Source organism: Mustela nigripes, chromosome 14, assembly GCF_022355385.1.
Source record: "Mustela nigripes isolate SB6536 chromosome 14, MUSNIG.SB6536, whole genome shotgun sequence".
In the NCBI taxonomy this organism is placed as follows: Eukaryota; Metazoa; Chordata; class Mammalia; order Carnivora; family Mustelidae; genus Mustela; species Mustela nigripes.
In genome coordinates this window covers 52,997,070-53,016,377 of record NC_081570.1, presented here as the reverse complement: position 1 = coordinate 53,016,377, position 19,308 = coordinate 52,997,070, and the positions used below count along the sequence as shown (strand labels likewise).

At 45.9% G+C, this 19,308-nt stretch overlaps 1 protein-coding gene across 2 annotated transcripts in view; it reads left to right on the top strand.

Annotated features, from left to right (window-relative positions):
• JAK1 (Janus kinase 1) overlaps window positions 1–19,308 on the top strand; it is a 121,553-nt gene that overhangs the window by 83,116 nt on the left and 19,129 nt on the right. For both annotated transcript variants that reach the window (XM_059374989.1, XM_059374990.1), the window contains exons 5-11: window positions 1,301–1,454; window positions 5,246–5,409; window positions 7,284–7,626; window positions 9,140–9,325; window positions 13,199–13,356; window positions 15,580–15,703; window positions 17,630–17,816. In XM_059374989.1, the coding sequence (XP_059230972.1) occupies window positions 1,301–1,454; window positions 5,246–5,409; window positions 7,284–7,626; window positions 9,140–9,325; window positions 13,199–13,356; window positions 15,580–15,703; window positions 17,630–17,816 (1,316 nt within the window). The remainder of the gene's footprint in view (window positions 1–1,300; window positions 1,455–5,245; window positions 5,410–7,283; window positions 7,627–9,139; window positions 9,326–13,198; window positions 13,357–15,579; window positions 15,704–17,629; window positions 17,817–19,308) is intronic.

Genomic DNA, 19,308 nt, shown 5'->3' with positions numbered 1-19,308 from the left:
CCAGGGACAACTTATCTATTAGGCACAGTGCCTAGGGCTCATAATATTGTTAAGGACTCACAAAAGTGCTTTAATTTCTTTTAAAATCAGAGAAAAAAAATGAATGTAATGTAGCCTGGATTATATTAATCTTTATGTCAACACAAATATGAAATATAACTTGAATATTTTTTTATGAAGGAAAAACTCTGGGCTGCATGAAAGTCACAGTGTTGTTATCCTACTTATGAGACATACCCCTTTTATATTACTTCATTGCTATTGTTGGATTTGACCGATATGCCATATATATACACATAGACAAGGAACTCCAGAGCACTAGGGACTATGCCCTTTGAATCCTAGCCTGGCATAGGGCCTGGTGTGTGTAAGCTTTGCAAATATAGCTCAGTGACGGATGTCTGAGTTTAGTGGTAGCACTTTTTTGGGAAGAAATTTTATTTGTTGCTTCTTCTACCATAGTTGTTTTTGGTCAGCCCCTGGGCATGTCAAGGGAGAAAGACCTGGGTACCAGCTGAGTCTCTAGAGATGGGCCGCAGCAGCTTGGCTTAGTCAATTTCACACATCCCAGAGCTTGCTGTGTTTCTCTCATCGGTGGCAGAGGCAAGCGGTAGTTAAGAGAACAGGCTTGTTTTCAGGTCACCTAGCTTCTTGGAACCTCAGTTTTCCTCGTCTGTAAAATAGAAACAGCAGAATCTACCTTGTGCAGTTGCTGTAAGGATGAAATGGCATAAAGTGCTTATTAACTTCACACCACTGGAAACTGATGGTTGTAGTAGTGCTCATGTATTTCTTCTACTTTAACTTTATTGTAAGATAAACTATCAATTTAATAACAGCGGTCTGGGAAATAGGAGCCACTGCATATTCACTGTATATCTTGATTATACAAGGAAACTTAAAAAAATGTTTGAGCTGAAGTGTTGAAATGGGCATAAAATTGGTCTTGGATTCAAGGCAGGATGGCATTATTAAAGGTGAAGGGAGTGGCTGGGCCAACTTCTGGTTCTAGTCAGCTGTATTTTCCTATTTAGGAAGATGTAGTGGAAAGTCACTTTATCTTCCTGAGTCATAGACAGGTTCTGGCAGGATGCTCTTCACAGAGTGTTTGTAAGAGTGAAAAGAAAAAGGACTTTATAACCAGTGAAGTGTTCCACAGCTGGAAAGGTCGATCTGTCTGCTTGCTTTTCAGGCAAGTTTAGCCTCCAGCACCAAGCACTGTGGGTACAATCAGGACACCTCTCCCATGCGTTCCGAGGTCCCCTTTCCCAAAATTGACATTTATTTTCCTGCCTTCCAGGTTCTATTTCACCAACTGGCATGGGACCAATGATAATGAGCAGTCTGTATGGCGACATTCTCCAAAGAAGCAGAAAAATGGCTATGAGAAAAAAAAAGTCCCAGATGCAACCCCTCTTCTTGATGCCAGTTCTTTGGAATATCTGTTTGCTCAGGTAAGAAGTTTGGGCCCAGGAGAACCTGGAGTTCCCACGGTGGGTCGGGCATCACAGGGTTCACATTCCCTTGGGCAGCTGACCTGGTTGGGAGCTAGGATGTGGGGCTTGCTCTGTGGGCAGGCCTTGCTGTCCTTGGACTCAACCTGAGATGAGGTGGAGAAAGGCAGCAAATTCAGTGCCTGGGGGCTAGTTGTCCCACTTGTGGGTTTTTTTTTTAAAGATTTTTATTTATTTATTTGATAGACAGAGATCACAAGTAGGCAGAGAGAGCAGGGGAAGCAGGCTCCCCGCTGAGCAGAGAGCCCGATGCAATGTGGGGCTCGATCCCAGGACCCTGAGATCATGACCTGAGCTGAAGGCAGAGGCTTAAACCACTGAGCCACCCAGGCGCCCACCACTTGTGGGTTTTTGAGGCTTCACTCTTCCCTATTCCTCTCTTTTCCCCTCATTTCCTATCATTTTCCTTCTCACCTGTGGTGCCTCCCGTGGAGCTGCAGAGGGATGCTGCAAGCGAGGGAGGGTATAGTTCAGTGGGCGAAGGTGGGGACATCTCAGCAGGCAGTAATGTTCGGGGAGGAAGGAGGTGGCTGCCCTGAGTCACAGCAATAGTAGGGTAGGAAGATTCAAAGCTAGACAAAAAAAGAGAAGTTAGAGTCACCCTATCTGAGATAATGAATATTTTTGGTGATATGCTTCCTGATTTTGCCATACACGTCTTTATTACGTACTGTGTAGTTTTTGAAAATACCATTTTATTAACTGCTTTTTTTTTATCCATCCTCTTGATGATATTTCAGATGTCAATTAGAAATATAGATCTTTGTCTTAATGACTTCCTAATCACTCAGTCATTCAGCAGATACTTACTGCTGGGTGTCTGTGTACTCCTCACTGCAGTACTGTGCGTACTCTGTGGAACAAGGCAGACATGGTCTCTGCAAGCAGGAGACGCGAAACCAAGTTGGACAAACAGAAAACAAATAAGCAAATGAAATGATACATAAGGTAATACATAAGAATTGTGAGAAGTGCCACAAAGGAAAAAGCTTTTGTGATAGGGAATATGGGGAGGGGGTTGGAGTGGGAAGATCTAATTTAAAGATCAGAGGAGGTCTCTAAGAAGGTGGCACTTGTGCTGAATCTGGAAGAACAAGGAGTCTGCAGTTCACAGGAAGGAGAGGGGAAAGTATTTCTTGCCTGTAGTTTTTCAGCAGCAGCACTACTGACATTTTGGGCTGGATAATTTTTTTGCTGTGAGGGACTGCCCTATGCACTGTAGCATAATTACCCACACCCCTGGCCTCCAGTTATTAGATGTCATCCCCCACCAGGTGTGACAACCAATGACAACAATGTCTCCAGACACTAGCAGATATCCCCTGCAGGGCAAAATCTCCCTGGTTAGAAGAGTCTGATAGGGAAGGAACAGAATGTGCGAAGGCTCTGAGGCAGGCAGGAGTTGAGAGGAGAGGCAGCGTGGCTGCAGGAGAGGAGAGATAAATAAGGAGTGAGACTAGGAAGACTGACAACGAGCTGATCATGTGAGAGCAAGATGCTGGTTTGGCGTCCTGTGGTGGAAGGAGGGTTGGAGAAAAATGGGTGGAGCTGCAGTTCCGGAGATAAACTTGATGGACTTGCTGATGGGTTGGTTGTGGAAAGGGAGAGCATGTGAAGTAACAAAGATGATTTGGGGCAGTGTTTGATCAAGAATGGAGTCCTTCCCTACATTGGGAAGACGGAGAGCAGCAGGTTGGAGAAGGGGTGGGAATTAGGCATTCTCTTTTGGAGATGGCTCTGGAGATTGCAGGTAGGAAGTGAGTATGAGGCTGTAATCCAGAGGGAGAGGCCTCATTTATTTAACTCATCTCCTCTTTGTGGACGTTTTCTGAAGTTTTCCCTATTATGCTATCATCGCTATAGTAACAGTTTGTTGTGGACAGCCTCCACGTGTATTTGTACATGTGTCGTATTATTTCTTTAAGATACATTTTCACATGTGATTTTTGTGTCCGAGTTATATTCTGTTGTACAGCTTTAGTTTCTGGTTGCATTTGATTCCCATTCCATACATACCTTAGGATTGGCCTTAGAGACAACAGAAATGCACAGCCCCGGGCAGGTAGTGTGTGGAAAAAATAAAACAAACTGGCCATTTTCAGATGGATCATTTTTTGTTCAATCTCCCAGTTTTATATATTCAAGGGAAAGGCGTGCCATACTTCCAAGAATAAGTATTGCATTAGAATCTGACCTTCAAGAGGTTCAGGAATGAGTTAGTTAAGGTAGTTATATGGTGATGTTTACAGAAGATCACAGCCAAACAAAACAGTTTCAGATTTTGTTCTGCTCTTCACACATTGCTGGTAGAGACAATTGTTGTTGGCCCTTAGGAGTTTATGGAAGTGAACAGTGTCCTTTTCGTACATGAGAGAAATAAGCAGTCCTATCTTGGAAAGAAGAGGAACTGCAGCAGTGAGAAGCCTCTGTCCAGAAACCACTAAACTGAAGTTCCTTCAGGGAAAGTGAGTGTCTTACTTCTGTACAAACACCACCCCTAGACTTCACGTCTGCCTCTGTTCCAGCTAGAGAAAGGCCAAAGAATTCTGTGCACTTGGGGTTAGTAAGGTTAGTGTGGCTGTAGCGCAGTGTTGAAGATCCAGAGCACTGGGGTCACATTGGGTTTGACTGTCCCCTACCGCTTTCTGGATCCCTGGCTCCCCTGGCACTCTGTCTTTCCACTTGACTTTGTCTCTTGTAGCTGCTTCGTGCTCTCTATTTCTGTTTATTCTTTCTTCTCAGCACAGATTCTCCCTGAGGTCAGGAATGCAGTCTGGCTTACTGCTCTGTATCTCCCCGGCACCAGAATGACATCTGGCCCATAATTGGTGCTCAGTAATCAGTAATTACCAAACGAGTGAGCGAAGGGACTTAACCCTTGGGTACCTTAGATTCCTCTGCCGTTAGGTAGAGCTGATGATGGCAGCATCCACCTCATAGGGCTGTTGTGAAGATTAAGTGAAACAGTAAATAAGAAACCTAGCACAGTGTCAAGCACTGAGGTTAGGGTTCAAGAAAGGGGAGTTAGCACTGACATCATTGTCATTACTCTGTACAACAAGTGGCAGGTACTGATTTTTAGTTTTCTTTTTTGTTTTTGAAGCCCTCACTGGCTCTTGGAATGCTGGGCCCCTCCACCAGGGAGGGGGGCATATTTTGGTGAGACATTTCACTACTAGAACTTAAACAACACATGCTGATAAACTTCTCTGTGGTAATGATGCACTGTAAAATGTGGATTCCTTCCCCTTTCTCTAAGTCTACCTCAGAACGGGGTGTGGTACCATGCCTGTCATACACTCAGTTCCCAGGCTAGGATATCTCAGCATATGTTTGCAGGACCAGAGAGCCAACCCCAGCCAGCTGTCACTCTCCCTTACCCAGGTGCTATCTGAGCCCAGTCCGTGCTGCTGGCCGCCATCATTTCTAGATAAGTCCTGAGAAGGGGCCTCACGTGTTTATGCTGTTCAGCAGCAGCTAATACACTGCTTAGTAAATATTTGTTAAACAAATGAATTAACCTGGGGAGAACATTTCCTGAGCCCCTCCATACCCATCTGTTGAGAAGGAGCTTTGGTGCCAGAGAAGCTGTAGATCTTGTTAGTCTCATTGCTGTCCTGCTTTTCTGGGTGGCACCTCCCTGTGTGGGGAACCTTCCTCTCAAGAACAGAGATGGGGTGGACTATTGAAACTTCAGTGGTGGTTTATTTCTTCTCATTTCTGCTCCAAAGGGACAGTATGATTTGGTCAAATGTCTGGCTCCTATTCGAGACCCCAAGACCGAGCAAGATGGGCATGATATCGAGAACGAGTGTCTGGGAATGGCTGTCCTGGCCATCTCCCACTATGCCATGATGAAGAAGATGCAGTTGCCAGAACTGCCCAAGGACATCAGGTAAATCTTCCTGCTGGCTGAAGAATTGATTGTGGGGATGGTGCTATTTTTATATGTCCTCACCCGGCGCTGTGTAATTGCTGCCAGTTTTTGGCTGACCGCTTCTCTCTGCAGAGCCCAAATCTGGTTTAGAACATTTATAAAAGGCAGCACGGTTATAATGATAATAGTGACCTGATACTGAATGTTGGCTGACTTGGGTGAAAGCTCTGGGCTAGGGAAGCCAATCAGATCGGTGGGCTATGTGCCTACCTCATGTGCTTCTGCCCATGGTAGGCATTGCCTTTATCCCTACCCTCTTCCTTTTGTGCAGGACCCATGTTAACATCCTTCTCAGTATATTCTACAGGCACCCTGAACTAGAGTTCACCAGAGAGCCATGAGGCTGATGTGAACAATGTTACCACAAGAAAACTGTATTTACTTAAAAATATCATTCATGATCAAATCTTTATGAAGACATGTTCAATCTGGGTAATTTCAACCCATCTATAAAATGTGTGTGTATTTACTAAGGAGTTCTTACAAATGTCTCATTGTGAAGAGTGAGTTATTTAGAGCTATATTGTTTGTGACAGGCAGCATGCGCTTTCTCAGAAGCGTGTATCTCGTCCCGTGTATCTCATCCGTGTATCTCTCAGAAGTTTCCTCCGTGTATCTCTCGTCCTGGGGCAGAGTCTGGCAGGAAGTGAGCACAGAGTGGGGGCTGCTCCTCAGAGCTGGGGCTGGATTCATACTCTGCTACTGCCTTCTCATTTTTTTCTGTGGCTTTTGCTCTGGGCACCTCCTCTGTCTTTTGTCATGAGACTAAGGTGAAAAATGACACCTCCCCTTTAATCTTCCTCTCTGTTGCCTTAATCTAAAATGTTCCAGTGTTGGGCGCCTGGGTGGCTCAGTTGGTTAAGCAGCTGCCGTGATCCTCAGGTCATGATCCCCGAGTACTGGGATCGAGTTCCGCATTGGGCTCCCTGCTCACAGAGAGTTTGCTTCTCCCTCTGATCTTGTCCTTTCTTGTGCTCTCTCTCACTGTCTTTCTCTCAAATAAATAAAATCTTCAAAAATAAATAAAATAAAATGTTACAGTGTTTGTGGGGTTAAATTCCAAACTTTGCAGTTTCCCACTGTTAGCATTTGTGTATCAGGGACTGCCCAGTGCCAGATGCCATCTCAGGCCTGGCAGTGATAGGCAGACCAGTCTCCCCACTTGTCTGCGCCCCTTCATGGGTGTTCATACTCTTCTTGTTGAGACTGTTAGTCATAGATACTCTTCCATCAGCAGGAGCGTAAGTAACTGATCCTTCAGCTTCCTTGTCAATCCGCTTACCACATCTAGGACACTTTGATATGGCAGACACGAAGTCGTTTGTATTTAGATTTTGTGTGTTTTCCCCTTTCTTATAAAAGCAGCATGTGATCTTATAGAGAAAGTATAAAACAGACCTGAAAGTAGAATATACAGAATATCTATAATCACTCTTGACACCTTTCAAACCACTGTCTAACTGAGGCTGAGTCTTAGTGTATATGGGCACCAGCGAGCGCAGGAACAATGACAGCAGCCAGTGAACACACGAAGTCAGTTTTGCTGCCTGCCGTTGTGACCCAGAAAACTGGGTGATACTTGCAGGAATTCCCGTTTCAGTAAAACTTGTGGAACATGTGTTTTTCCCTCTCTTCCAGTCCCTATTCACCTTTTTCTCCTTGTGATTATCCTCTCCTCGTGCTTACCCCATCTAAGAACCCCCTAGGGGATAGGTTTTCCTTTCTCATGGGGCAACACATGGAAGGAAGATTTGTAGACTTGGGTTTGTTTCTGGACTGTTCTCTGCTGACCAGGACATGAAAGAGAGCCCTATTTTTCTACTTTGTTCTAGCTACAAGCGTTATATTCCAGAAACATTAAATAAGTCCATCAGACAGAGGAACCTTCTCACCAGGATGCGGATAAATAATGTTTTCAAGGATTTCCTAAAGGAATTTAACAACAAGACTATTTGCGACAGCAGTGTATCTACTCATGACCTAAAGGTGAAGTACCTGGCCACCTTGGAAACACTGACAAAACATTACGGCGCAGAAATATTTGAGACTTCCATGTTACTGATTTCTTCAGAAAATGAGTTGAATTGGTTTCATCCAAACGACAGTGGAAACGTTCTCTACTATGAAGTGATGGTAACTGGAAATCTTGGAATCCAGTGGAGACAGAAACCAAATGTAAGTGGTGGTGGGTAGCTGATCAGCATGGACCGATGTGCATCAGAACAGACCTGTTCTGTTTATCTGATTGGGACTACCTGTTTGCATGTCCATCACCCCCAGCAGCTGAGGGTGTTCGGGTTAGAGACCATGTGTCTTTTATTGTGTTCGTGCAGCAGTAGATCAGAGTAAGCATTTATTGAGTTCTGTAGGGACACAGAGAAACAGAACAATGGCCTATATAATATGTAGTCATATAATAATAATAGCAGGCATTTACTGAGCACCTTCCATGTACCAGGTACTTTTCTAAGCATTTTACATGTATTACTCATTTATGCAAAAAAAAAAAAGCGCCCTGAGGAATGCACTACCAATTATCCCTATTTTATAGATGAATGTAAAGTGGCACAGAGAAGTTAAGAAACTTGCTCAAGGTCATAACTAACCAATGAGCGACTGTGCCAAGAATTGAACTTAGGCTTCTGGCTCCATGAAATAGGGTAATTGATTTTGCGATTTAAAGCTGCTGTTTTTGAAGTATTTGCTGGATGAGGCAATGGAGAAGAGTGGTTTAAAAGCCTGGGTTTTAGACCTAAATGGACCTGGTTCAGATCCGGGGCCACTATTTATAGTTCTCCAGCTTGGGGGATTACTTCCCCTGTATCATTTGCATATTATTCATCTGTACAATGGAGATACTTACTGGATCTGCCTTACGGAGCTGTTGAGAGAACTAAATGGCAGCACAGAGCCCAGCATGTAATAAATGTTCAAAAATTATTAGAGCTGCCATCATCATCATTATGGATAATACTAAAGTAATGGTGAGATTTATTTTCTCCTTCTTATTCATACTAAGAAAACAATGCTTAACACTTAATGGGTGCTTTTTTTCTGTAGAATAGGTATACTCTTAATGAGAACTTACCTAATCCTCAAAGAACCTTGTGAAGTGTAAGCTCTGTTTTACGGACAGGCAAATGGGGGCTCAAATTGGTGGCCCAACTAGTTAATAAGTAGCAGATTATTCAAGCATGGGATTCATATCTCCTTTTGAAAGTTTCAACTTAAATGTTGTTAGGAAGTCAAGCTAATCAGTGGTAGGCTCTAAAAGGAGAAAGCTCAGGTTCTGTCCAGCCACATTTGGGAAGACATGTTCTGTGCTTGTGTTGAAACATTTATCAGTCTGGAAGTGAGAGGACCTGATGGTAGATGCCTGTCTAGTGGGCGGTTATTTCCCTCTTTGAGTTCACTTGTACATTATAGATTATGTGAAGCATTTAGTCACTGTGCTCGTTAAGGTCCCTCCCAGGTATAAAATCCCAAGATTCCCTGATTGGCCCCAAAACTGCAATCCTAAACCCACCTGTGCCCTCTCCCCTAGTTCCTTTGTAAGTCCAGGCAGGCTGGCTTTCTTCTCTTTGAACGTAAGCAAGCCCTGCTTTAGTTTTCCAGAAGCATGAACCTTTTTCACCAGTAGAAAATGAGAAAGCCAACTTAACTCTGGCACCTGTATGCGTCTTATCAGGTTGTTCCTGTTGAAAAGGAAAAAAACAAACTGAAACGGAAAAAACTGGAAAATAAACACAAGAAGGATGAGGAGAAAAACAAAATCCGGGAAGAGTGGAACAATTTTTCTTATTTCCCTGAAATCACTCACATTGTAATAAAGGAGTCTGTGGTCAGCATCAATAAGCAGGACAACAAAAAAATGGTAAGTTTGCTAGGGAAGTAATTCTGTCTTGATCCGGTGACGAGAGGGAGACTTTGTGGAGGACAGTGATGCGCCACTTGCTTTATGGAGTTCCTGTCCCAAAGAGAATATCTGACGACCGTCTCTTTCTCCTCCTTAATGCCAGAAATTCCTCTTGTTTTCACTGACATTATCAATACTGGTTTTTGAGTGACACTGGGATTTTTGAGTGCCTCTCTTTGGTTTTACCAATGTGTCTCTACCTTGGGTTTGCTGCCCTCCCAAAGATGTTACAGCATAAATATTTAATTCATGAAGGGGAGTGGATTTGAAGGAAAAGGGGATGGGTGAACATTAGCTTTTTCCCCCAAGGGCTCCTTTGGCTTCTCTGTGGAGTCCGAGTCCAGTGCTTCCTCTGGGATGAGGTTGGTGGGAAGCCCCGCTTTGCATGCCAGCAGACTGGTCAGGCTGGAGGCTGTGGCCACAGTGGCTGTTCTCGTTGTGGTGTCAGGCACACCCTAGTCACTCTTGGATGGAGGAAGGGGGGTGTTCAATCTCACTTCCTCTTTTTTGGTATCACTTAAGGACATAATTTAGACAGGCCAGTTTTGGCAGGGGAAGTAGGAACGCTGCCAAAATAAACATGTCTGTGTTGGGGAAGTCACGGCTGACTGCACGTGGAGAGGATGGGCAGCCGAGGCGGGGCACTCGCAAAAGGAAGGTAGTCAGCACCAAGGAAAAACCATGTTTTTCCCCAGATTTGGCAAAAACTGTGTCAAAAGGATAACACTCAGTGGTGAGAACGAATCTGGTGCTCTGGTTTAGAACAGATGAACACCCTGTTCATCCAGAGTAACTTGCCTTTTGGAAAGCAGTTTGGCAACACATACTGAAAACCTTGAAAGTATTTATGCATCCCTCCATTTGGGAACTTAGGGCTGTTTTCCAGAAACAATGAGAGATGAAGCCAGTGGTCTGTGAATGAGTATGTTTGTCTCAGTGGAATTTATAGTGTAAAAGTACTGAAAATTACCCAAGTATACAATAATAGGAGAATGGTAGACTATTCTACCCAAGTAGTAGAATATTACATAAACAATTTGCTAAAATTTTATAATCTGGGAAGATGCTTTGTAAGTGGAAAAAAGCAGAATATAAAACTCTATAGAACAGTACCAATTTTGTTCAAAACGTTTTTTAAAGGTATGCATATATATAGACACACTGTTAGGAAAGTCAAATATTAGCAGCTGTTATTTGTAGTTTAAGTCTTTCTATTCTCCTAACTCCCCCTTTAGCAATAAACAGTTAATTTCATCAGGAAACTGTTAGTGAAAACTAGAGTGAAGGGAGAAGTAGAAGAGTCCAGATAGATGTTAGTGTGAAGATGGAGACGGAGGGAGGGAGAAGGTCAAAATAAGTGCTCTTAACTCAGCACATTACAGACATGAGGCTGGGTCTTATGCTGTGTTCGCAAGATCTTCTTTAGTCTTGACAGAAATCCTAGCTGTAGGCATGTGTTTCCAGTGGGGACATGGGAGACCATGGACAGGTGTAGACAGAGAAAGTGGCAACTTCAGCCCCAAGGCACCCTCTACCCCGGAGACTGCCCTGAGGAAGAACTTGGCGCATCCATGCTCTGGCTTTTCAGCTGGGTCAAACCCTGAAGATGCGCACCAGAGCCGGAGAAGCAGCCAGCTGGGACAGTGTGGGTGAGCCTGCCCCTACCCTGTCCCGGCTGGTGGAGTCTGGCCTGGCGCCTGGGTAGCACACCTGTCCCCTTGGTTGGAGCCTCCTCGGACTGCATGGGCTGGCGAGTCTGCCAGCTGCGTGCTCTGTGGGGAGTAGGAAGAAGGTGGGGAGAAAGAACTGTGTGCGATCTCTCCAGGACTTCATTTTTCTTTACAAACACTAGCTCTTACTATATGCGGCACTTTGATTCTGAGTGCTTTACAAATGTAAACTCTTTCCATTTTCATTGACCTTGGAGGTGATGGGTGTGTTATTATCTTCATTTTACAGAGGAGGAAACTGAGGCACAAAAAGCTTAAGTAACTTCCCCAGGGTCACACAGCTCGTAGGTTAAACCATTTGAAATGGCCAAATATTTGACAGTTTGTGACCTGTAAAAATGATGATTACCTCTGCTTCACCATAATAGCCAGTAGAGATACTGTGACTTGAGCCCACATAAACTAGTTCCAGAACCTGCAGCTAACACCGTGATGCTTTCTCTTCTTTATCTCTTTCCCCTGTCCCTTCCTAGGCATGGAATTTCCAAGCCCTTTGATCAGGCAATACTTTGGCTGCTGGTCTTTCAGGAAAGCATGATGGTAGCATGTTATTAGGTTCAATATCTCTCCTCTCTGCCTCTTCTTGACATCTTCCATTTCCATTTAGACTTCTGTTCTAGGGAACTTAAGTGTTTGTGTGGTATTGATTTTTTATGTGATTGGTTGAAGGGCTGCTGGAGCCAGACTACCCTGCGTTTGCTCTGTGGGGAGCTGCAGGTGGATGAAAGAAGGCACACTTAGCCCAGAGCCTCCTGACTGAATATCTGTCCCTGTGGTGGCCTTGACCTCCTTGGCTCACAAGTCCACAGCAGACCCTTCTTTTGGCAAGATAGCTGTCATTAGCCCCACTTACTTACATCCTTTATAGTTGCTTCTATCCACAGGGAAACTTTGATTTTCTCATCTCTGTTTTTCTCTGACAGCAGCCTGTCCTTTCTCCAGTGCTGTGGACAGAGTCTTATTCTCATATGTCATTTTGCCCTCAGAAGGCTCCGGTGCTTTTTAATGTTCTTGTGAGACAAACCTCTAAATGGTTTTCCTTCTTCCTTCCCTAGAAGATGTTCCTGGTTGAGCCCATGGCTCCTCTCACATGGGTAATTTTTGTTCAGGGCTCTATGACCAAGGCCAAAAAATTTTTTTAAAAATCACCTGTTTTCACCTCCAGGTGTTTTTTTGTTTGTTGTTGTTGTTGTTGTTTTTTAAACCTTCCTTCCTTGGAAGTTCCCTCTCTCATCTTCTCCATTTTTGCCTTTGCTCTCCCACTTTGAGTAAGACTCTCTGCCTCCTCCAAACCCTCAGAGGTCTCTGGGCTTAATCTAGCAACCTCATCATTGTCTGGGACCATTCCTGGATTAAAATCTGGGCGTTTCACTTTCTAGACCAATTCTGTATGAGAGGAAGCCTCAGTGCCTCTGTTTTCTTTTCTGTAAAATGGGACTGATGCTCCTGAGTCAGTAATTGCTCCTTGCTAAGACCACTTGCACACCCTCTGCTCCTACTTCCTCCACTTTTTTTTAACTCCACTTTTATACCACTGTACCCCTGATGCAGGCTTGCTCCTTCCTCTGGACCTGGGTGGCAGCCTCTCCATAGGTCTCCTGCCTGCCACAGCTGCCCATTCTGCCCTTCCTCCCACACAGACACGCCATACCTCTTCTGATAGTTTGGAGATAATAGACAAGAACGTATGCTAATCAGTCAAAATCCTGTATTAATGCAAGGGGTACAGTTACTTTGAGGTCATGTGTTCTGCAGTGTGTTTTATTTATTTATTTATTTATTTATTTATTTATTTATTTATTTTTTTTAAAGATTTTATTTATTCATTTGACAGAGAGAAATCACAAGTAGGCAGAGAGGCAGGCAGAGAGAGAGAGAGGAGGAAGCAGGCTCCCCGCTGAGCAGAGAGCCCGATGCGGGACTCGATCCCAGGACCCTGAGATCATGACCTGAGCTGAAGGCAGCGGCTTAACCACTGAGCCACCCAGGCGCCCCTGCAGTGTGTTTTAAATATCTTGTCAGTGTGGACCTCCTCATAAAATCAGCTGCCTCAAGTGGTAGGCACGTGATGTAACCATGGCTGTGTCTTCTCTCTCACCAGGAACTGAAGCTCTCGTCCCATGAAGAGGCCTTGTCCTTTGTGTCCCTGATAGATGGCTACTTCCGGCTCACAGCAGATGCCCATCATTACCTCTGCACCGATGTGGCTCCCCCATTGATCGTCCACAACATACAGAATGGTTGTCACGGTCCAATCTGGTTGGTTCTCGCACCTTTTCAGTTGCCATTGGTGGAAAAGTACCACATTTTAGTAATGGGGCATGTGGCCTCCTCAGACACAGGGATCATCAGTTGTTTAGGTGGGGGCTGGTTGAACATGTTGAGGATTGACTTGGTGCCATCTTTTCCATCCCTGCTGTCCATTGCTCAGGGGTTCCTGTCATCTCTTACCTTGGTTCGCGCCATAGACCCTTTCTTCTTCCCCCTTGGGGTCTCCTCACAGTTTAACCCCCTCACTTCTCTACAGCTGACTAAAAGATGCTACACTTCCTAACCCCATGCTGTGCCAGACACACAGATAGGACACGGATCCCAGTTGCTCTGTAGTGAGCAATGGCATCCTGCGTGAGGTTGTCTTAAAGTGCCAGATAAATGGTGGGAACAGTGGGGTGACCAAGCCGTAGAGCTGCAAGGGGCTTTGGTAGACTTCTTGTCTCACTTGCATCTCAGACCTAGTAGCCCTTATGCAGATCCCTCCGGTGATGGGGCATTGAGTACTGCACGAGGCAGCCAGAGACTATAGCTCTGATGGTTACACACGTACGTGTCTCTGCTAGGGAGTTGGAAATTTGCCTCCATCATTTTTTCCTTGCCACTTGACTTCTGCCATTTGAAGCAGTGGGGATTCAGTGTACTTCCTTCACAAAGGACTGTTCTTTAGAGGAGAGCAGCTTCTCTATTTCTTCTGAGTCTCTCTTCCCAAACCGAAATACGTCTGGGGAAGCATCTCTTCAGCTGCTTTCCTCATGATAGGTTCCCACCTCTTCCCTCTGCTGGTTACTTGCGGACAGCGAGTTCATTGGTGGGGGATCCCAGTTTCGAGAGGCTCACAGACTTGTGGGCAGATAGACACACAGAGAAAGACAGAGCAGGCTGCCAAGCATTGTAATAAAACACCTCCCTCGACTATCCCAGCCACAGTTAGGCTTCAGGGCCCTGGCCCTCGCTCTTCCCTTGGCCTAGAATGCTCTTCCTCTGAAATGTGTACAGACACCACTTCCTTCAGATGTCACCCAGATAGCGCCTTATCAGTGGAGTTTTCCCCAGCTACCTTCGGTGAAGTAACAACACCTCTTCCTCCACCACACCACACTTCCTGGCGCCTTCACTGGGCTGTAGTTTTCTTCAGAGGCGTTTCTTACCTCCTGACTTGCTTTATTTCCAGCTCGTTTGTTTCTCGCCTGCCTAGCCTCGCTGCCCAGAGTACGAGCTGCATGGAGACAGAGGCACTATGTGCTTTTGCTCGCTGCTTTTCCTCAGTGTCCATGGCAGGCCCTGAAACATACTACAGGCCCTCCACAAGCATTTGCTGAAGCGGTGAACACTTTGTGTTCTGTGGGAGGCTGAAAATCAGCTGCCTCCTCTGAGTAGGCAGCATTCAGATCAGATTAAACTAGAACAATCAATGGAACTTGGCAGGCCTTGAAGCGGGAAAAGGCCTCCCAGGTGAGGGGTCACCATGTGCAAAGGCATGATGTTCCAGGTCACGGAGCGGTTGGTCTCTGCCTTTCGTACATGTGTTGACCATGTCAGTCCTCTTTCACTGACAGTGACCACCACTCACGGGCTATGTGGTGCCTTCACTTGTAGATTTATTTAGTGATTGTTCACTGCTTTCTGTGTGCCAGCACTGGTTGATCCTGGGGTTACAAAAGAGTATAGACAGGCATATTCCCTTTTCATATCTTTCTCTTTGTTCTTTTATTCAGTGTTAATTATTCAATTACTTATTCACTGAGTAGCTACTGTGAGCCATGTGTGCTCTGGTTACTGTGGATATAGCAGTGAACAGAATAACTCCAAATTCATGCTCTCCTGAGGCTTGTGTTCTAGTTGGACAGCCTAGGGATGGCGGGGAGGGACCCCATTTTGTGGCGGGCGCTGTATGATGGGCAGCCCTGCATCACCCCTGTGGGGACATCTCCTGCGCAAGCTGGAGACCACATGTGCGGGGATGTCAGGGACAAAGTCAGGCCCAGTGCCTTGGGTGGCAGGCCAGTGCTCTTCTAGACCTCGGAGACTTGATGGGCCTTGAGGCTTCTTGGCATCTTGGCCTGCCACATGTGTCTGCTCAACAGGACTTCGGGACCCAGGGCAGGTAACATGATGGGTCTGTAGTCCTCAAGTCAGGTGAGAGATGTGGAAATCCTGTGGGGTTATCTGCTATGAGCTCTTTCTCCCTTTCCCTTTCTCTCCCTCTAGCACGGAATATGCCATCAATAAGTTGCGGCAAGAAGGAAGCGAGGAGGGGATGTATGTGCTGAGGTGGAGCTGTACCGACTTTGATAATATCCTCATGACGGTCACCTGCTTTGAGAAATCTGAGGTCAGTCAGGAAAAGTCTTGGTCAGTCTTGCCAAGTCATATCGCCACGGGGTATTTGGTGCAGCAGGCCCAGGAGCTCCTCTGGAGAGGACCACACTGGGGTGGGGGGTTAGAAAAGCCTGGGTTTCTGAGAAAATCCTTGGCAGTTCTGACCAGAACAACCCCAGTCTTCAAAAGGAGACTTCCAAGCAGCCAGACCTCATGGCCCTTTCTTCTCTCAAGGGACTCATGGCAGGGATCCATGGTGGCTCTGGAAGGTAGTGCGTGGCCAGAAAACCAGTTCACACCAAACTCTTGTTAAGTTTAATGCACTTATTGCAAGTGGATGATTTTATACTTAATGACAAAATCAGAGACCTAGAGCCAGTGTCTACTGAGTCAGACATTTTTAACAGACGACTTGCTGTCCTGTGTTTGACAAGTGGAAATGACTCTTTTAGTGACTCTAGTGTAGCTAGAATCCAGGAATGGTGTGAATGATATCCCCAAAACAAAGATAAAAGCCAAAATTATTGACCTTACCTCACTAGACTGTAGTACAGCCTTTGTCATTCATGCAGTTTTTTAAAATACAGGAAATGGAATATTTTAAAAGACCATGAGTTTTACAGAATTAGTCCAGATAAATACACTAGTGTTGACTGGTCAGTGTGAGCTGGGAGAACTGGGGCAGCAGGGGAACAGGGAGTGGGGAGCTGCAAGGTGGAAGTCAGCACACGAGCGTGCCATAGACTTCAGACGGTGGAAGGAAAAGTACAGGAGCCCCTGGGGGCTAGACTCTGTCAGGAGTGGGAAGAGGAAATGGCTGAAGGAACCAGTGCTGCCAAGTGTCCTGGGCAAAGTGTCTAGGTGCCACTGCCTGCCTGGGAGTGTTCCTGCACAGCAAGGTCTCCTGGTGGGTGTGGACGCAGCAGGTCAGAACTTGTCAGGTTTGCTCCTGGGCAGCATGCCATGTTTTGGACATGGATGGGCGCACGAGACAGCCCAGCCGCCTTCGGACGGGGAGTAGCTTACGCTGTACCAGGAATGTCGGTGACTCAGAGGCATGGTCTGCCTGGGGTCAGATCATCTGGGGAAACAGGATCATAGCTGTGGTTACTTTTGCTGTTCAAGGTAGCTCACCAGATGCTGTGCTGAGCACTTTTATCTGCCTTCCCTTATTTAAACCTTATGCTGACCCTGTGAAATAGGTGGTATTATGCGCATTGTATAGATGAATTGTACAGATGAATAAACATGCATAAACCAAGGCATTAGGATCTTAAATATCTTGTCCTGTTCTATACCATAAGTCGATTTTTCTGACCCTCATCCTTCATTACTGAAATATTTTTCTCTGTACAAAAAGCACCTGTGAAGGAAAACCTCTGCTTATACTTCAGTCTGTGGTGCCACAGAGTCCTGAAAATAGACCGGACCACCGACTGCCACCTCCCAGGGTGGTTCTCCTCAAATAGATGACTGGCAGGGCTCAGTTTGAGAGACTGCCTAGATAAATATTGTTATAGTAATTATTATTTCATACATAATAATATTTGCCAGTCTTTACAAAGTGCTTACTAAGTTTCTTACTCTGTCGTGTAATCATAGCAGTCCCATGACGTTGGTTTTTCAGTGGACTTCCTCTTACAGATTTAAGATGAGGTGATGCTGTTAGAAGTCCCTACTCGGTTATGCTTTCTCCCTAATGTTAACTCCCTTCGGTCAGTGTCTTCTTCTGGGTCGATTTGTTTCTTTATTTGATTACTTGTTTAGAATACATTTTACTTTTGAATAATTACAGTTTTATAGAAAGGGTTCAGAGATCATACAGAGTTCTAGCTGTCTTTTATCCAGCTTCTCCTATTGTTAACAGATGACATGCCCATGGTACATTTGCTTGACCCGTTTAAAACACTCGGTTTCTGGTCATTTTCCTGATGGGCAGGTGCTGGGTGGCCAGAAGCAGTTCAAGAACTTTCAGATCGAAGTGCAGAAGGGCCGCTATAGCCTGCACGGCTCGGACCGCAGCTTCCCCAGCCTGGGGGACCTGATGAGCCACCTCAAGAAGCAGATCCTGCGCACGGACAACATCAGCTTCGTGCTGAAGCGCTGCTGCCAGCCCAAGCCCCGAGGTCAGTCTCCCTGGGCCAGAGACGGGTCCTGTCCCCCCAGGGTTCCCCCTGCCCTGTGGCAGTGCTCCAAGACACTGGTAACCCAGAGAGGCTGGTTGGTTGGAAGAAAGTGGCCCCTCCCCCACAGTTTCTAGGTATTTTTCACTTCATCTTGTTGCAAGTCCATCCCCACTTCCAATCCCGGCCCTCAAGTGTCTGTGTTATGTGTAGAATAAAATTTACACACCTCTTTTAAGCAGCTCAGGCTTCAGGAAGAGTCACATTTGGATTAGTAAGCAGAAGCTTACCACTTTCCTCTTTAAGATAAAATGTCTTGAGAGTTCCCTTGTGAGTGGTTTATTATGTGGGAAACATTCCTGGCACATCTTCTGTGGGCCAAGAACTATGGTGAATGCAAAGCATCAGAAATGCCTGGCACCCAGTCCCTGCTCTCCGAGGGTTTCCAGTCACATGCAGAAAATGCCCCAGGGAACCGAGGCCACTGAGTCACCTTGGACAGGGATGGTCAAACATCCAAGCTGTGGCATGGAACACTGCCTGGAGGAGGTGGTTCTTGGACAGTGAGCGTGGGGCTTGCCTGTTAGTTGACATTTCCTGCTGAGCGTGTGCAGGGGCAACATGGCAGGCCACAGCAGGGGCTGCAGAGAAGCAGGGGATGAAGGGCTAATGTGTCTGGTGAAGTTAGACAGAAGGGGCAGGTGAGGTTGGGGGAGGAAGATTTGGGTCAGAAGGAGGTTTTGGGTGTCATGCCGGGGAGTTACAGTGCCAAGCCATGGGAGGGTCAGGTTGTGAAATGGAGAGGAGGGGTGAGGATCCTGGTTCTTGTTTTTGAAGCCCTGTGGATAGTGTCACCGTTGTCCTGGAAGCAGAGTCATCATCTCCTAGAATGTGAGAATTGGAAGGACAGTTAGAGAATACCTGGTCAAATGCTGCATCTTACAGATGAGAAAACTGAGTCCTGGAGAAATGGAGTGAGTCTCACTGAGGGTCAGGGTCAAAGGGGTTTGAGTACCAATCTACCACAAGTGTTTTTTTGACGTCCCTTACTGCAGGGTGCTGCCTGCATGGGTCAGATCCTTCCCTGAGAGAAGGCCAGGCCTCAGAGAAAGGGTGGGCAGCACTGTCATTCTGATGTCCTAGGAAGTGTGGTGGGAGATGCTCTCAGGAGTCTCTTTGGCAGAGATGCCTCTGGTTCTCTTAAGGGAATTTGTGAACCTTGATGTCAGTGGTGGGCAGAGGAAGCAACACCAGGACCCAAAGGGGCCTGGGTTCTTGATGTTTGAATCACTTTTTGGTCTCCCAGCAAGGGGCTGCCACTGCATTTGGTGAAAGAGGAAGGACTTATGTTCTTGTTGATCAGATAGGGTTTCCTGCCAGCTCTGGGGGTAACTGCAGCCTTTGTTTCCATGCTTGAAGATGTTCTGTAAGGGTAAAAACACATCTGCCCCTTGGTCCTGAGACCTCAGGGTGAGGTAGAACCTTAAAGCCAAGG